The sequence below is a fragment of the Cheilinus undulatus genome, linkage group 13, assembly GCF_018320785.1.
Source record: "Cheilinus undulatus linkage group 13, ASM1832078v1, whole genome shotgun sequence".
NCBI classification, from domain to species: domain Eukaryota; kingdom Metazoa; phylum Chordata; class Actinopteri; order Labriformes; family Labridae; genus Cheilinus; species Cheilinus undulatus.
In genome coordinates, this window is record NC_054877.1 from 48,218,894 (window position 1) to 48,236,457 (window position 17,564).

The window sequence follows — 17,564 nt, forward strand, 5'->3', positions numbered from 1 at the left end:
GAAAGGCAGGAGCGTGTGCTGGTGCTGCTTGATGTTTTCCACGCAGGCCCATTTATAACTTTTCATAAAGAAAAATACTCATAACTGCAAATTATGTGTGTGTTTTAACAAAGTGTTCATGACTAAAATAGAAGTTAAAGCTGGATCATGGAGAGAAGAAGCCATATGTGAACAGCCGTCTTCTCTGGACCAAAGCTCCTTTAACATGGACTGAGGAAACATGGAAAACTGTTCTGTGGTCAGAGGAAACCTTGGTCGCTGTGTCCTGTGGACTAAAGAGGATCTGGAGCATCCAGCTTGTTCTCCTGGCTCAGGTCTAAAGCCTGCATCTCTGATGGTATGGGGTTGTACTAGTGCCTGAAAGGAACAATCAATGCTGAAAAGTAGAGAGAGCTTTTAGAGCAACGTATGCTCCCATCCAGACGGCTCAGCAAGACGATGCTAAACCACATACCACATCCATCACAACAGCATGGCTTCACAGGAGAAGAGTCTGAGTGCTGACCTGCTGCAGCCAGGTCAGACACAGGAAACACCACACAGACTCTCAAAAAGGACCTGGGACAACCATGATAATGATTTATTTGACTTAACCTTCAGCAGGTTCCAAAGACCATGAATGGAGGAGCTTTTAATAATAATTACTTCCTGAGCACATTGTTATTCACTGGTCACCTAAATGCGTCGCCTCTCCAGCACTCTTCCAGCTCTGCTTCTTCATACCAGCCGTCGTGTCGTCTCTGAACAGGTGGAACATTTTTCTCATGCTGTAATGAGACTCAGACATTCCCATGTTCCAGCGGGGACTTTCTGGGCCTGATCCAGAAGCCTCACGCTGGGCCAGCCGTCTCCAGCCGAGCCGTGAACCGCAGGTGAAAGTGGCGGGGAACAGGTGCCTCCTCCTCCTCCCACCAGGAGAGCAGAATAGCAGCCCTGAGCATCGGTTACACCAATCGCTGTCTATCAGAGTGGAACCCGTATTGATTAACAAGGCTGATAGACTCGGCGGCCCCAGCCACCAACTGTCGACTGCGCCTCCCCCCTTTTCTGTGTGCGGCGGCGATAGCGGGTTTAGGGTTACACGCCGGCCCCCTGCATACCAAATGTAAAGGAGTGGAAATGGAATTACTGCATCTGTTTAAAAGTCGATTTCTGCATTCTCCAGTCGGCCCCGCGCTCCTCTATCTGCCTCTGTCTTTACCCCCAGACTCTCCCAGGGCTCTCAGAGTTCATGTGGCCAAAGAAAAGCCAGGCTGGGGGGGGTTCACACAGAGTCACTGAGGCGTGCTGTGAAACTCTGAAATGTTTGTCTTGGTGACCTCCTCATGGGAAGTTTGGCCTTCTGTAGCTGCCATCAGTCTGACTACCTGTAAGAGCTGATCAGCACGTCCTCATGTAGACCTGTTTTTATCATCCGGAGCGCTTCCAGCCAATCAGGGCTGACTTTAAGGAAAGGTTTGAACAAACAGAAAGGAAAAATGACAATCCTTCTGCAGCATTTTTAAAGTCACAAAAATAAAAGGAGCAAGTTTGTTGAGATCTATTTGTGCAAGCTTCATTATGTGGATGTTTGCACTCTGCCTATTCTGTAATATAGATATTTAGTCTCAGTCTTATATCACCTCAAAGATTTCCAACAGTTTTTAAAACCAGAGAAATCTCTGATGTTTATGCAACTCTAATTCCAAAAAAAGTTGGAGCAAAAAAAAAAAAGTTGCATAGAATAAAAACATCATATCAGATGTTAGAGACATTTTATCAGGCAGACCAGTCCAGGACCTGGACTCTCCTCCTGTGAAGCCATGCTGTTGTGATGGATGTGGTATGTGGTTTAGCATCGTCTCGCTGAAATAGTCGCAGCCTTCCCTGACAGAGACGTGGTCTGGATGGGAGCACACGTTGCTCTACAACAGTGATACTCAACCAAAGAGCCTAACTGTTGAAAAATACCTTTACAAGAGCCACAGTCTAAGTGGTGAAAAGTGGCAAAAACAGCTTGAAGTAGCAATAACAATAAGGTAAAGGTGGCAAGAATGGTCAAAAAGCAACAAAAATGGGCGAAAATGGGGAGGAAAATGTGGAAAAAAGGTGAGAAAGTAGCAAAAATGGGTGAGAAGTTACAAAATAGTGAGGTACAGGTAATAAAAATGGTCCAAAAACGTGGCAAAAAATGAGTGAAAACTGGCTAAAATGGGCAAAGAATAGGAAACAAGTGGGATTAAATGGCTAAAGGTAGCTCAAATGGGTGAAAATCATGAAAGAAATGGTGAAACGAGCAAAAATTGAATTAAAATGGATAAAATATGTGGCTAAAGTGGGCAAAAGCTAGGAAAAACGTGGTATATAGTGACAAAAAGTAAATTAAGTGAGTGAAAATGGGGAGGAAAAATGTGCAAAGGGCAAAAATGGGATATAAGTGGTAAAAAAAAAATGGGTAAAAAGTTGCAATAAAGGTGTCAAAATTGGAAACAAGTAGGGAATAAAGTAGTATTTAATGGCAAAAGGTAGCTTAAATGGATAAAAAGTTGCAAAAAAATAATGCAATCTGTTCTTATTTACATTTTGCACATCGCCCCAATTTTTTGGGAAATGCAACAAGAGTCATGAACTGAGCGACCCTGTTGCCTGCATGTTTATGCTCCAGGCAGGCCATAGGGTCCATCCTGGTGGATGGTTTTCTAAATCATATTTTAGATGCCAACATCAACCCATTCTCACAGGATGTGCTGCAGGGATACCAACATTTTTGGAGATATTTAAAGTTGCCTTTGAGACTGTACTTGCTGACTGCAGCTTGCTGTAATCTGTAAGGAGTCAGAACAGACTACTGTGGACTAGATTTGAAGGATTTCCACCACATATTCAGAGGAGTCTAGACAAACTGCAGCAGCAGAGGAATCAGTGTGGTACTGTGCAAGAGTCTGAGACCACCTCTCCAAGCAGGTCTAGTGCTGGAGTGTGGTATGTTTGCATTTGTACTGGTCTAACAGAGCTGGTACTCGGATCTGGGTCCATAAGTGGAAGCGTCCTAAGACATATGGAGTAGAGCACGGTTCCATAAATACAGCTAACTGGGTGGAACAGACCAGAACGTGCACAAGCACGATCAGACTAACGTCTCAGCCTGATCTGAGCTCTGTTTGGTCTCAGAGCTCACAGCAAAGTTCACTGTTTGCCCAGTAGAAGAATACAGTACATGCTAAAATGTACAGGAAACTCTGTTTTCATTAACTGCACCTTTCACACATTGTCAAACTAATCTTTCACAGTGAAGCCCACCCAGCCAGGACCCCAGACTGAGCTAAAACAAGACTCCTTCAGCAAACATACGAGTTTAAGGCCAATTAGTCCTGATGAGAGCCTTCAGCCTGTCTGCCAAACCGTCTAAGGGATCCAATCAGAAGTGTGAATGGCTTTAATTAGAGCGGCCACAATGCTCTCTCTGCCTACATGAGCTTATTTCATCAGGAATGTTTACACTGACCTGTTTGTTAGCCCAGTGGTGCGTCACAGTAATCGCCATCCCATCATGCTCCGAGTGAAACGCTGGCAAACACCCCCCCCCCCACACAGACCAAGACAGCCCCCCTGCTGAGGGCTAACTAGACCACATTAACCTCCTTTACCACACACATGCATACATTAGCAGCTGCTCGTCCTGCATGCAGACACTCTGATTCTGATCCTGTCCCACATAGAGCGTCTTCTCAGGATAAAAGAGTCAAAACTGGACAAGAAGTCCCATAAGTGGGCTAAAAGCAGAAGAAAGTGATTAAAGTGGCAAAAAATGCAACTAAGAATGAAAATATACAGACAAATTTAAAAGTTGACAATCAAAGATAACTGTATAGTGTGGAAAAAAACGGATTCATGTGAATTCTAATGGATAATTTCTGAGGTCAAAGTTCCCTTTATTTATGGTTTTCTGGGGGAATGATATTTCAAACTAGATAAAAATGCAATTTCAGATGAAACTGTGTGATGCTGAGAGCTGAACTGTGGAAGAACTGCTGAAAATGGCTGAAAAAGCAAAAAAAAACTGACAATAGAATTAAAAAAAATCTCTAAAGATAGCATAAAATTGCTCAATAGCATAAAAATAGCTGAAAATAGCATAAAAGATCTCTAAAAATAGGATAGAGTAGCTGAATAGCATAAAATAGCTGACAATAGAATAAAAAAAAATCTCAAAAGATAGCATAAAATTGCTCAATGGCATAAAAATAGCTGACAATACCATAACAAATCTCTAAAAAATAGCATAAAAATGGCAGACAATAGCATAAAAAATCTCTACAAAAATAGCATTAAGTAGCTAAATAGCATAAAAATAGCAGACAATAGCATAAAAAATCTGTAAAAATAGCATAAATTAGCTGAATAGCATAAAAATAGCAGGCAATAGCATGAAAAAATCTCTAAAAATAGCATAAAATTGCTAAATAGCATAAAAATGGCTGAAAATAGCATTTAAAAATCACTAAAAAAATAGCATAAATTGCTAAATCTTCATGAAGTTTGAGCAGGTATTTTTAGAAATCTATAGAAGATATCAAAAATTAGAATCTATCTAAATAGCTAAAGAGTTTGTCTACATTTTAAAGCAAAAATGTCACGGAAGTGAGGTGAAGTTATGAGTCTTAAAAGCTGAAGGAGTTTTAGAGGATTCGACTCATCTGTGTTTGTGTAATATTCTTTCTAGGGGCCCTAAATCCCTCAGCTGCGCCCCTGTTTGCACCTTTAGAGCTCACTCTGCTGCACCAGTGTGGGTTTCCTCTCTCCACTGTATTCTAACTGTGAGTGTCCGTGGGGTGGAAACGTGTCTGAGTTTGTGGCAGTGGGGGCTGAGGAGAGACAGAGTGATTGTAACCCTTCCTCCAGGGTGAACATTTTAAACAAACACCTATAGTGGGAACATTTGATTGACTTAGCCCCTCCCCGCCCATGCAGGGGGAGTGTCCTCGCCGCTGTGGTTTAAAAACGAACGCACCCTCCAGCAGAGCAGCGTGTAGAGAGATCCACGGAGTCACAGCAGCACAAAGACAGAGAGAGGAGCCTGTCAGACTGAGTCAGAGTAAAGCGCTCCTTTCTGGATCTTACAGACACTCAGCACACCCCCCTGAGCCGGAGCATGACTCCGGGACCGTTTCTGGACTAAGTTCGCTTCCGCTTTTCTCGAGGATTTCGCGCTCAGAGAGCCAGGATGGAGAGGAGCATCCCGGGATGGTGCTGCGCGCTGCTCAGCCTCCTGCTCCTGCACGGATCCACCAGCATGGCAGCGAAGGAGCTCCAGTGTCAGGAGATCTCCGTGCCTCTGTGCAAAGGGATCGGCTACAACTACACCTACATGCCCAACCAGTTCAACCACGACACGCAGGACGAAGCCGGACTGGAGGTGCACCAGTTCTGGCCGCTGGTGGAGATCAAGTGCTCCCCGGACCTGCGCTTCTTCCTCTGCAGCATGTACACCCCGATCTGCCTGGAGGACTACAAGAAGCCCCTGCCCCCGTGCAGGAGCGTCTGCGAGCGCGCTAAAGCCGGCTGCGCCCCCCTCATGAGGCAGTACGGCTTCCCGTGGCCGGACCGGATGAGGTGCGAGGTGCTGCCCGAGCAAGGCAACCAGGACACCCTGTGCATGGACTACAACCGCAGCCAGACCACCACCGCGTCCCCTGTAGTCGCCAAGCCCACGAACCGACCCCTGAAGCCCTACAACCCGCGGAAGAAGAGCGGGTACGGCAGAGGGATCCCCGGGAAGCACAAACCTGCCGCGTCTCCCTGCGAGCCCGGGTGCTTCTGCCGCGCGCCCATGGTGCCGGTGAGCAGCGACGCGCACCAGCTGCACAACCGGGTCAAGACGGGACAGATCCTGAACTGTGCCGTGCCGTGCCACAACCCGTACTTCACCCAGGAGGAGAGGACTTTCACGGCGTTCTGGATCGGTCTGTGGTCCGTGCTGTGCTTCATTTCCACTTTTGCGACCGTGGCGACTTTTCTGATCGACATGGAGAGGTTTAAGTACCCAGAGAGACCCATCATCTTCCTCTCTGCCTGCTACATGTTCGTGTCCATCGGATACATCGTCAGGCTCGTGGCTGGGCACGAGGAAGTGGCGTGCAACCGGGAGAACGGCGCAGAGCACATCCACTACGAAACCACAGGTACCTGTACCACCGACACTGATGCACTTTACACTGGGGATGAACCAAGGTTAAAGATTCACCAGGGTCTTCATTAAGAAAAGTCTCTACTATCAGGCATCAGGACCCACCACAAATAAAATCTGAAATATAAACATAAAAACCAACCTGCAGGAGTGTGCGTGCAGGTTTAGTGTCCTAAAGTCAGAATAATCCAGTAATGCTCGTTAAGGACTGCTTGTTTTGCAGCAGGTGTCTGCATCATTTTAGTGCTAAATGCTCCTTTAATTATATAATCTGATGAATGATGGTCCTCCATTAACCCTCAGGCACCACTGGGCACATTTTTGTCCATTCAGAAACATTTTCCTCTTCATCTGCCATGATGGCTGTTAGTGAAAATGGTCCAGGTTTCTGTCTACGCAAATTTTTGAATTCAGATTCCAGTTGCTCTAATGCAGGGGTGTCAAACCCAGTCACAGCAGGGGCCGGATTCTGGGTTCAGGTCTAACCTGAAGGCCTAACAGGGTCACCTTTTAAACCAGGAACTGTCACCCTTGGTTCACCAGTAATAAAATATGAAAAAAAAATCTTAGCACTTAAATGATTTTGACATTTAAAAAGTTAAAGATCAGTTTGAAGGCTAACAATCAGAGAAAAGTAAACTTCAGTTCAAAAAGGTCAAAACATGAAATTAGGAAATAATGTTTTTAAAGGCAAAATATTAGAAAGAAGTCAAAATCATGAGTTTAAAGGTCAAAATATGAAATAAGATTTGTCATCATGAAATCAAAAGTCAAAATATGATTCAAGATTTTAATTTTGAGTCTAAAAGGTCAAACTATTGGATTATGAAGTCAAAGTTTGGAGTTGAAAATATGAGATAAAATACAAAATAATTGGTTAAAAATGTCAGAATATCTCTTAAAAATTAAAATTATGAATCTTAAAGCTCAAAATATTATCAGAAGTCAAAATTATGAGTTGAAATGTTCAAAGTATGAAATTCAAAGTCAGAATCCTAAGTTTGATTAGACGCTACATTGAAAATGTGAAATTAAAACAATTAATTTCTTTTCCCACATTCCTGACTTCTTCTCTAAATATTTTTACTCCTTCAGATTTTTTGACGTAACAAGGATATCTTAAATAATCTGCAGACCTCAGACTGATGGGACGGTCAGAACAGAAATATCAGATCATCTTGTGGGCCGGATTTAACTGTTCCACGGGCCGGATATGGGCCCCGGGCCATGAGTTTGACACCTGTGCTCTAATGGGTCAGGGGAACACTGTGAAACAAATTTACTACCCTTTAAAGCCATTAAGGACAAAAACGTCCACTTCCAAAAAACTGCTATAAAAACTTAACAGATTAATTTTTTCTGCTTTTTTTGCTTAAATCTCTTAAACAACTTCAACCGTGCTCAAAACCAAACTTTCAACCAGTTTGAGGATTTTAACCCTTTAAATGCCAGTTTGATTTCTTCAAGTCAATGTTGTTTCTGATGAAAAAAGGGGGAAAATGTGAAATCTTCCTCAAACCAAATGTTGGTTGGATGGGACATTGTTTCTAAATCCAGCTTGGATCTGTCAGTGATCAGCAAAAATACTGACTTTGATGCATTTTTACTTTTTCTGTAGTATCAGATTTAAAATTTACTACCCTTTCCAGTCATTAAGGACAAAAACGTCCACTTCCAAAAACAGCAATAAAAACAGTAAACATTCACATTTTTTTATGATTTTTTTGGTCCAATCGTTTGATCAACTTCAGGTCTATTCAAAACAATTGTTGAATAATTTTCAGGTTTTTAACCCTTTAAATGCCAGTTTGATTACAGGATAGTCTTATTTTTTCTAAAAAAACACACAAACATTAATTATTTTCCACATAACTAATGTTGGGGGGGGGGTAAATCAGTCCTGGGTTTGTCAAACGTTAGCCAAAACACTGACTTTGATGCATTCTTAGTTTCTGAGTAGCATCAGATTTGAAATGTACAACCTTCTCCAGTCAGGACAAAACATCTCATTGACTTCCATTCAAACCAGATTTTTTGATCATCACACTGGCAGTTAAAGGGTTAAAATCCTCAAAATGATTGAGTGTTTGGTAGTTTTGAGCACAGCTGAAGTTGTTTAAGAGATTTATGCAAAATAAAGCAGAAGAAAATATGAATCTGTTAGTTTTTATAGTGTTTTAGAAGTGGACATTTTTGTCATTAATAGCATTAAAGAGGAGTAAATTAAAGTGATGCTGGAGGGTTAAGACTAAACATGCAGTCAGTAACTGCATGTTTTCCATGCAGGATAAAATCTTGATCAGAACATGCAGAAATGTCACAATTTATATCGTCTTTAAGCAAAATGTGGAGAGTGACGTCTACAGCGCCCATTCCAAGGACTTTTCCTGAATGTTGCAGGTGTGTTTTTGCAATTTAGACAAACTGCAGGAGTGTGCATGCATGTTTTATCCTTCAAAGTAGAAAAAAAAACAAATGCTGAGTGTTTAAGTGACAGAAAGCACATACAGTGTATGATCTTTCATCTGAGCTCTGTTCAAACTGCACTAACACTCAGTCCTCTGCACGTCTTCTGGCTTTTTCTAAATGTTACCACCATATTTGTGCAGGAATCTTCCCACATCTCCTCAGAATTCAAACCATAATTAGCCTAATAATGGGTGTCTAGAACCTATTTTTTCAATCACTTTAAATTTTACTAATTGCATAAATGCACCTTAAATGAAGTAAAAGAAGCAGAATTCTCTTTAGACTAAACGTGATCGATATGTGAGCTAATATGGGGTTCTTTCCAGGCCTGACGGTTTTTCTAACCATCAAAAATCACAGATAAACACACTTCTCTTTATCTAAACTGCACAAAACCTCCTGAGCATTTCTGTATATTAAGGCTGTCTGTACATTTCCTCATACAGGTGTTTGGGACTTATATTTTTGCCGCTGTGTTGTCAAACAAGTTTGAATTAGATTTTTACCCATAGTGCTTTAATGAAATAAGTTATTCCCCTTTAGTCCAAACATGTGGTCAGTAACACCATGTTTTTTAAAAGGATCAAATTTCCATCATTCTAATAATCTGTGATATTTAAAGAGTAGAAACCTCATAGTCTGGAAGTGTGACCATAGTTATGTGCAGCATGCATCGTTGGTGAATGTGCAATATCCTTTTTTTTTCTTCTATTTTTTTATTTTCCTGCTGTGCAGTGTTGTTTTTCCTGTTTAATAATGTCTCCTTTGTCTGCATTTGCACTGGCAGGAGCAGCCATACACTTATATTATTGTACTATATGTTATATTGTTGTATATATTTTACTGTATTCATGCACTGCACTGACAGTAAGAGTCCGTCTGATTTGTAAAACCAAAAAAGAAATTGCAAGTTCTGCCTCTTTTCCCACATTTCACCCAAATATTTCTGCAGCTGAGAAAGTCTGCAGGAGTTTTCCTGCATTTTTGACACTTTAAACCACAGGTGTCAAACTCAAGGCCCGGGGGCCAAATCTGGCCCCGTGGTACAGCTATCCCCGGCCCACCAGATCATATTTCTGTTAAAACTGGTCCAGCAGTGTAAGGTCTGCATTCATGATTTCCTCCAGTATAAAACTGTAAACCTATCCCTGATGAGTCAGAATATCCTGGTGAGGTCATCAAAGTTTGAAGTAAAAAGAGCACAAATAGTTAGAAAAAGTCAGAAATGTGAGACTGATTTCAGTTTTCATGTCATATTTTCAACTTTGTGCCTCACAATTATGACTTAAGCTTTTGACTTTAAATTAAATATTATGACCTTTCAATTCATGATTTTGACTTTTTATCTAATATTTGACCTTTAAGATTCACAATTTTAAAATTTAGGTCACATTGTGACCTTTTTAAACATATTATTTCAAATTTTATGTCATGTTTTGACCTTTATAACTCCTAACTTTGACTTTTAAGCCCATATTTTGACCTTTTTAACTCATGATGTTGACTTTTTTTTGTTGTTGACCTCTAAAACTCATGATTTCAACTTCCTCTTTTATACAGATGCCTTTTAAAAACATTTTGACTTTTCTTTTGTGTTTTGACCTTCTGAACAAACAGGTTTGACTTTTTATCTCAGACTTTGAGCCTTTAAACTTAAAGTTTTGACTTCTTCTTTTATCTCTAAATCGTTTATCAAAGTGTTTTTTACCCCGTAATTTACTGCTGGTGAAAATGAGGATGACGGTTTAGGGTTAAATGTTGATCCTGTTAGGCTCTCGGGTTCACCTTAAATCTGAATCAGGCCCCTGCTGTGACTGAGTTTGACACCCCTGATATAAAGCCTGATGTTTCTGCGTGTTCTGATTCCCCTGGATGTTACAAAAACAAAGATTTTATCCTTCAGTTACTAACCACATGTTAAGTCATAATGGGGGACTATGATTTATGTAATGATTTAATTTAAGGAGCATTTAGTAAAACTAAAATGATGCAGACACCTGCTGCAAAAAAAGCAGTCCTGAACAACCATTAGTGGATTATTTTGACGTTTAAGAATCTAAAATTGCATGCTCAATCAGATTGTATGAATTGTGAAAATATGTCTGCAAAATTAGGTTGGAACTGTAAATTTAGACATTACTGCCACTGACTTTTAGCCAAAAATAATTAAAACATTGAGGTATCTGTATGTTTTGATACCATTGTTCATTAAAATCATAGAGATTTGATGATTTTTGGAATGCATGTTGTTAAAAAGTGCAGGTTTACTGAGTTAACCTGTTATATTTCAGTCTCCAGGGAGTATATCCACCTCTACATCCCCTCCTCTAGGCTGGCAGCAGAGAGTAATCAGAGTACAAAAGCATTGCTTTGTATTTCATTAATCACTAACACAGCTGAGACGTGGAATAGTTCCCTCAAGATGCAGAATCCTGGAGTTGTTTCAGCATGATTTGCTCTTCCTTGGCTGCACAGTGCACGCTCCCTTAAAGACAAAAGGCTCAGGTGAAATAAATAAGTGAGGTTAAACACAGGAGGCTTGTTCTCTGCAGGCTGGGAGGATTAAGAAATACTGGGGATAAATTAGGATTATATTCACCACTCAACAACACTGACAGATATAAAATGACGACACTTCTAGACGGGAATGCTGCCAATGCTTCGTGCAACTTGGAGAAAGTGGAGCTTGACCTTCATTTTTGATGGTTAAGATACTGGAAGGCCTAATGCTCCATAAAAAGGCAGTCTGCAGAATGAACCGCTGACATTTACATGCTTGTTGACCTCTTATTTTCTCTGTATCCACCTATTTAATTTATTTTATGGGACCTTTTTTTATTTTGAGGAAAAATTAAATGATACTGAGACCAGTTTGACACCAGAGCAACAAAGATAGAAGCCCTAGCCACCAAATAATTGGGTAGTTTATTGCAGGAAAATGTGCTTTTGCATTGCATATGTTGCTCAAATATGTTGGCATGTTTGAGAAAGAGAGATGAACTGGTGAGGAGTGACTGCTCTCTCCTTCTTTGGTTGAAATTCTGACTGAGGATGAGGAAATGTTTATATATATTGATATACTGACAACCCCAGAGAAGAAATGCTGCTAATGTTTTTATACTGTTCAGATCATGTGTCAAAGTTTTTCTGCAGTTAGGAGGAGTTTCACCTCCATCTTTGTTGACGTGAAATCAAACATGTTTCAATGCAGTATGGTCTGCAAGCATTTTTGTTTCACCCATGATCATTTAGGGCCCCCTGGTGCACGGTTACAGACTCTCACACACACACACACACACCCCGGCATGCATACACCTACAATCACACACATAAAAACTCGCCTTAATATAACGGGCAAAAATGCAAGTGCATGGTCCTACAATGAGTAAATGGTTAAATCTGGTGGAATAAGGTAAAAATGTCACATTTCACTGGACTTCTTCACATTGAAATGCTGACATTAAAGAACGCATGATTTTATACTGCAGTGACAGAGATTAAAAAATGTGGTTTTAATGGAAATCAATGGTCATTTTGCATCCCAAGATTATGACCTAAACTTAGAATTTAGAATTTTTATTTCATATTTTGACCTTTTAGAGTCACAGTTTTGAATTTTATCTTCTATTTTGACCTTTTAAACTCTCGATTTTGTATTTTATCTCACATCTTGACCTTTAAACTCATGATTTTAACTCTATCTCATATACTTGCCTTTTAAAACCTTATTTTTACTTTTAATTTTGTATTTTGACCTTTAGGACTTATAAAGATTTTGTGCCTTTAACTCATTTATTTATTTATTTAGCATTTATTTGACATTGATTCTGTGATATTTAATCATTTTGACTTTTTTTTTTCTTAGAAATCTTAACATCATTTATCATCACAGTTTGGTTTCCCCTATAGTTCATCACCTGTGAAAACACGGTTGATGGTTTGGGGTTAAATCTTGACCCCGTTAGGCCCTCAGGTTGGACCTGAATTCAGATTTCGGCCCCTGCTGTGACTGAGTTTGACGCCCTGATTTAAACCCACTCATTAAAGGCCTGTCTTTCTTCCATTTTAGGTCCTGCGCTCTGCACCATCGTCTTCCTGCTCATTTACTTCTTCGGCATGGCGAGCTCCATCTGGTGGGTGATTCTCTCCCTCACCTGGTTCCTGGCTGCAGGCATGAAGTGGGGGAACGAGGCCATCGCCAGCTACGCCCAGTACTTCCATTTAGCCGCCTGGCTCATCCCCAGCATGAAATCCATCGCCGTTTTGGCGCTAAGCTCCGTCGACGGAGACTCTGTCGCTGGGATTTGCTACGTAGGCAACCAGAACTTGGATAACCTGCGAGGTTTCGTGTTGGCGCCGCTGGTTATCTACCTCTTCATCGGTACCATGTTCCTCCTGGCCGGGTTCGTGTCTTTATTCCGGATCCGGAGCGTCATCAAGCAAGGCGGCACCAAGACGGACAAACTGGAGAGGCTGATGATCCGGATAGGGGTTTTCACCGTTTTATACACCGTCCCCGCCACCGTCATAGTGGCGTGCTACTTCTACGAGCAGCACAACAGGCAGACGTGGGAAATTACGCACAATTGTACGTGCATGAGCGACCCGAACAGGCAGCGCCCGGACTACGCCGTGTTCATGCTGAAATACTTCATGTGCCTCCTGGTGGGCATCACGTCAGGAGCCTGGATCTGGTCGGGGAAGACCTTGGACTCCTGGAGGACTTTCTGCACGCGCTGCTGCTGGGGGAGCAAAGCCTCAGCCAGCTCCATGTACAGCGACGTCAGCACGGGACTCACCTGGAGGTCTGGGACGGCCAGCTCCGTGTCCTGCCCCAAACAGATGCCCCTGTCTCGAGTCTGAGCGTCTTCTGTCGATTAACACTTCAGACTTTACACCAGCGCAAATATGCTCTTTGGAGGAGGAAGACTGTTTTTAAATGTTGTTTTTGTTGGTAAATTATTCAAAGTGAGCACCAAACTGCCAGTTTAGACGAGCACTCCCCCTAATGTGAACTTTCTAAGCTCTGTTCTGTTCCTTTAACCCTTGTGTGGTCTTCATCGTCTCTACATGGACCGGTTTTAGTCAGCGGAAGGTCCAAGACAACCACCAGTGTAGAGCTCTTCTCCGTTAAGCTGAAAGCAATCTTAGCAAGTCATCAAAATACTCTGAAGTATCTCCTTTAGGACAGGATTAACCAAACCTCAGTCACAGATATTTACACCCGTCTGCAAGAAATCAGACTTTTTTAACTGATGCCTGCAATTTTAGCTCAGAGTAATCTCCAGTTCATTATTTTAACATGTTTATCATGAGATTATTAACTTTATTCTGCAGATTTGGAGCATTTGGGGCTTTGAGGGTCTTGGACCTCGTTGTTGGGGCCCGGGCTCCTCTTTAAAATCCATTATGATGCTATTTTGTTCACTCTGCCCCACACTAACATTCAAAATACACTCTTAATCAGCGAGCAGTGTTCATAGAAGTGGACTTCAAGCAGTATTTGATGCACGCCTGTAAAGACTATATTTTAACTCCTTTGTTTTATGGTAAAACCTCCGACAGGATATTTCCTCTGCAGATTAATTTAACTATTAACTCAAAATCTACTTTGTGAGAAGAAACAGCTCTTTAGTCATTGCAAACTTAAGAGAAACTGTATTTTCTCTTCTACGAGCAGAGAGACTGCATTACAAGAACATGAAAATATAGTTGTGTCTTTTTGTACGGTGGCCCAGAGAGTCAAATGCAAAAGCATTTCATGTGTACAACTTAATTGCAAAGAAGGACAACAGTGTTTTGTAAAATTTAAAACTAAACATATCATTTAATTTTAAGTTTTATTAGACATATTGGGATTTATAAAACATAATCATGAAACTCAAAAACATTGTAGAAAATAGTTTTGTAAAATGCACAAACAACTTTCAAAACAAAAATACCATGAATGCAAACATATTTTGTGAAATGCCGAAACATTAATGAAACTTTAAACACAAACTCATGAATCTAAAACAATTTTTAGAAATGCAAAAAGAGCTACTAAATGGATAAACATTTCTGACACATTATTATTGACATAACTCTAGAATTATTTATGAAATGCAAAAATAAATGTTGGGACAAAAAATTCCTTGTATGAATATATTAACCCCTCAAAGCCTGTTATATGATATTTGATACAAACTTTTATGATACCTCTATCTCACCAACAGGATCAATAAATTACTACAAAAAATTCTGAATACAATCTGATGAATGATAAAAACGCCCTCAAGTGGTTTATCAGTTACCAAAAATACCTAATGTATCAAATGAGATATTAAAAAAATATATATACATTAATTTTGGGGGAAATTTTTGGAAATTTTTGGATTTTATTAGAAAGTGAAATAAACATTTCAGTTCTAAAAAATGAGGATTTTCTGGCAATAATTGTGTTTTTGGGCTTTAAGGGGTAAATGAATCAGAAAACATTTCATGAAATACAAACACATTTTTGAAATGCAAAAATATTTTTACAAATATTAAAAAAATATTTCACAGGATGGGAAACATTTCATCGAACACAAAGATTTGGGAAACTCAGAAAAATTTAAAACAAAAATGGTTGAAAAAATAAAATAAACAATAGGAAAAATCTGTGTATGCAAAAAAAAATTCAGGAAACCCTAAAGGATTTCATCTTGCATAAATATTTTATGGAACAAAAGCTCAATGCAAGCAGAAATCACTTCAAAGCAAAGTTTGACATTTTAAAATCCTTCATGAAATGAAGCTCAACTTGTTTTACAACAGTTGCAAAAAGACTAAATGACTAAAAAGACTAAAAAAATAACGACACACAAAAACAATTTTTGGAGCAAATTTCCAAAGAGGAAAAACAGGTCCTAAAATACAAAATGTTTATGAGAATAGTTCAGTTACACAGTTCAAGAAATGTTACAACAACTTTTAGACAAAACCTTGATGACGTGTGAAAATATTTTGTGGAACGCAAAAAAAAATGTGGAATTTAAAAATAGTTCAAAACACCAATAACAGACAAAAAAAAAAACTGAAACATTAAAATTGATCCAGAAATACAAAACAAACAAGACAAAAACGTCCATGTATGCAAAAAAGTTTTAATGAAATATGAAACTCGGAAACGTTTATCACATGTTCGAAAATTTACAACATAGAAAGACATCCATGAGACCGAAAAAGTTGTGCAATGCAAAAATATTTAAAACACTTAATGAAATTCAAAAACAACTTTGAGTATCAAAACAAAAACATTGCTTTGACAGTGTTATTACATTTCATTGAATGTTTTTGCGTTCCAACCAAATGTTTTTCCTTTGACGCTCCGTGGCCGCCGTATATTTGACCCTAAGACAGCACAAGGGTTAAACTTCAGATCAGCCAGGACTTCAACCCTCCTAAAGTGCTCCTTTCTTGCCTTATCCAGATGACGTCCATGGTTTGACTGGGGGGGTGGGGTGACTAACTGTGTTGGGATTGTCTGTCAGCGTGTTGTAATTAGCACGTTAATGAGCGCCTAATGGCTGCTCTTTAAACAATGTGGCTGTCAGCAGCAGAACAATGTACCTGGCACTGAGAAAGCCCGGTCTTATCTGAGCTTCACTGAATGCTGACTAGATCCTCCTCGCCGATAGGTTCATGGTATGGCTGAGGCTCCACGTTTTCTTTTACTGTAAAGAACCGCCGTGTCTTAAACGTCCACATTCACAGCGAGACAGCTCATTGGCTGTTTCCTCTACAACACAAATCAATGCCTTAACACTGCCTCATACGGGTTGCATCAGCACGAAAAGTGTATTTATAAAATTATTGGTGTACATATTCTGTATATTTGTACATGAGAATTTACGAGAATGTAAATATGTATGATTTCCACTTTGATAGAAGATTTTATTTTGAGAATAAAACGACTTTTATTGAAATTTTCCTCCTGTCTCTTGGTCATTTTCCTCCAAAACTTCGTTTAAAGCTGAAAAACACTCATTTCCTTTATTTTTTTCATGCATAGCTGCAGAATTCAAAGCTAGCAAATATTTCTACGTAATTAAAGCTGCTTTTTGTTGGGTTCAAACCTCCCAGGTGCTGCAGGTCCTCATGCTGTGAGACGCAGGGAACATCAGCAGCGCCACAATAGCAGCCCAGCAGGTGGTCTTCTTAGCTTAATACCCCCCCGTGTCTAAGCCCTGCTATTAACTCTTGGCTTTTGTTAAACCGCTGATCCTGGCTAAATATGTCAAGATTTACTTTATCCCCATTTAACATTTACTCTTTTAGGAACTTCAGCCACGCTCTGGGTCGTCTTTGCAGGTTTTAATTCCTTTTTTTCATCTGCATCTTGACTCAGACTTGGTTTTAAAGGCCACCGTGTGCTAAATGTTGTCAAAAATCATTTTTAGGCCTCTGCAACAGTAGGATTGGTCTTTCTATGTGGCCGTTTGTTGTCATTTACTTTGTCAATCTCCACCAAAACACTAACGTAATTCAGTCAGGAGAGACTTCATACCAGTTTGACAGTAATTTAGTTTACAAAGAGAATTGTGCAAAACCCCGGTGATTAGACTGCAGCGTGACGATATCATGTATTTAAAGGGTTAGTGAAGCAAACGGTCTAGAGTCTAGACCAGTGATACTCAACCAGTGGCTCTAGGGCCACATGTGGCTCTTTTATGTCTAAATTTGAAACATTAGGGAGCGCAGATGGTCCAGTGGTTTAAGGCGCTACCCATGTATGCCGGGGTTCGAACCCGGCCTGTGGCCCCTTGCTCTCTCCCCACTCTCTTCTCTGTTTCCGAGTCTATCCTCTGTCCTTCCTCTATCAAAGAAAGGCGTGAAAAGGCCCAAAAATAAACCTTTATAAATTTGAAATTTTATTCCCCTGGAAAAACATAAAAAAGAGAAACGT

At 40.2% G+C, this 17,564-nt stretch overlaps 1 protein-coding gene across 1 annotated transcript; it reads left to right on the forward strand.

Annotated features, from left to right (window-relative positions):
* The first annotated feature begins 5,025 nt into the window (after positions 1-5,025).
* LOC121519716 (frizzled-8-like) lies at positions 5,026-16,471 on the forward strand. The gene is made up of 2 exons (XM_041802540.1): positions 5,026-6,161; positions 12,705-16,471. The coding sequence occupies exons 1-2, from the start codon at positions 5,204-5,206 to the stop codon at positions 13,496-13,498; spliced, it is 1,752 nt and encodes a 583-aa protein (XP_041658474.1). The 5' UTR covers positions 5,026-5,203; the 3' UTR covers positions 13,499-16,471.
* The last annotated feature ends 1,093 nt before the right edge of the window (positions 16,472-17,564 follow it).